The sequence below is a fragment of the Thermoascus crustaceus genome (assembly GCF_041956765.1).
Source record: "Thermoascus crustaceus strain CBS 181.67 unplaced genomic scaffold VTN00scaffold_11, whole genome shotgun sequence".
In the NCBI taxonomy this organism is placed as follows: Eukaryota; Fungi; Ascomycota; class Eurotiomycetes; order Eurotiales; family Thermoascaceae; genus Thermoascus; species Thermoascus crustaceus.
The window spans coordinates 845,348-846,982 of NW_027192537.1; the positions used below are offsets into that span (position 1 = coordinate 845,348).

The window sequence follows — 1,635 nt, forward strand, 5'->3', positions numbered from 1 at the left end:
TGCATATGGAGCAGCATGGAAAACAAGGGTGGAATATGGATTTCCATACCGTGCTGCAGGGGCTGGTGGTGCCATGGAGTAGACGAGTAGACAAACTGCTCGCGTATAAGACTATAAGAATCCGGTGAGCAGTCTGCTGGGGATTACAGCAAGATACCACTCTCTCCAATGAATGGCAGAGCTTTCTCAGTTCGGTCTTCGTCAACTCTCACAATAACTTCAGAGCCTTTGAACACAGACCATCTCGCGGATACAGATATGGAAGGTCACAAGGCCTCCATAGACGATGTTTCCCATGTTGGACGCAGATACAAACCTCGAAGCGCGGGGATTCTATCATATCTCCCCGAGTTCGCAGTCCCCTACGCCGAGCTGATGCGTCTCTCGAAGCCCGGTGGATACTGCGCGTTTTTCTTCCCCCACATGTTCGGCGCCCTCTATGCCTCGACTATAGTTTCTCCTTCTCCATCTCCAAGGCGCTTGCTCTACGTCGCTTCTATGTTGGCCTGTGGCTCGGTGTTCCTTCGAAGTGCCGCCTGCACCTGGAATGACTATGTGGACCGCGACTATGACCGACAAGTTGCGCGCTGCCGTAATCGACCCCTAGCCAGAGGTGCTGTCTCGACCGTCGCTGCTATTATTTTCATGGTTGCCCAGACGGCCACGGGAGCCGGAGCGTTTCTATTGCCTTTACCGCCGGAGTGTCGAGCGCCAGCAGCAGTGCTGACAGCTAGCCAAGTGATCTATCCGTTCTGCAAGCGCTTCACCCACTACCCGCAAGTCGTACTTGGCTTTTCGCTCGCGTTGGGCCATTTTATAGGAGCGGCAGCGATGGGGCTAGATGCGTTCGCCTTGTCTAAGATGTACGCAACCAGCGGAATCATCGAGATGGGAAAGATCGTTGGAGCGATTTGCTCTCTCTATCTGGCGGGCGTGATCAACAGGCTCATCTACGACACCGTTTATGGCCATCAGGACTTGGAGGACGACCTCAAGGCCAATGTCAACAACCTGGCCGTGGCATGGCAGGGAGCCACCAAACGCAACTGCTCGGCCTTAGCAGTCGTTGAAGTCGCCCTCTTGGCCGTCGCCGGTTTTCTGTCCAAATTCGGGTCCAACTACTATATAAGCGCGGTTGGTGGCACGGCCGCGGTTCTGGCTGCTATGCTTCGATCTGTGGACCTTGAAAGGCCAGAAAGCTGCATGGAATGGTTCAATTGCACCATTTTCCTCACTGGCGGAACGCTGTGTGTAGGCCTGGGGATGAGCTGCATTGGACTCTGAACGGAATTATTTGTGTAGAATTCCGCAGTCTCTGCCCACTCAGAATACTGCCCTCTGCAGAGATCTGCCACGAGGTCTTATACCGTCAAAGCAGGATACTGATCTCTTAAAGCACCAAAATTGGCAATCCCTGCCAGGAGAGGTTTCGCTAGTAACACAACATGAGTTGGGCTATGTTCTCTCCCGTGATGACAAAACACCGCGGCAACAAACAAGGTGAGATAGGCTTAAAAGGTCCGATCCTGGACAAGTACAATTGGTTATTGGTACGGAATAGTGTATGATACAGGAACAATCCATTCGGAGGATGCATCGGCTCCTCTGATACCTACATCAGTTACCTCAGCTCAA

General features: G+C 52.8%; 1 protein-coding gene across 1 annotated transcript; it reads left to right on the forward strand.

The window, feature by feature from the left end:
* Positions 1-258: 258 nt before the first annotated feature.
* Positions 259-1,284, forward strand: VTN00DRAFT_3007 (uncharacterized protein; the record flags this gene model as incomplete). Its single annotated transcript, XM_069429277.1, has 1 exon — positions 259-1,284. The coding sequence occupies one exon, from the start codon at positions 259-261 to the stop codon at positions 1,282-1,284; it is 1,026 nt and encodes a 341-aa protein (XP_069283419.1).
* Between the last annotated feature and the right edge of the window lie 351 nt (positions 1,285-1,635).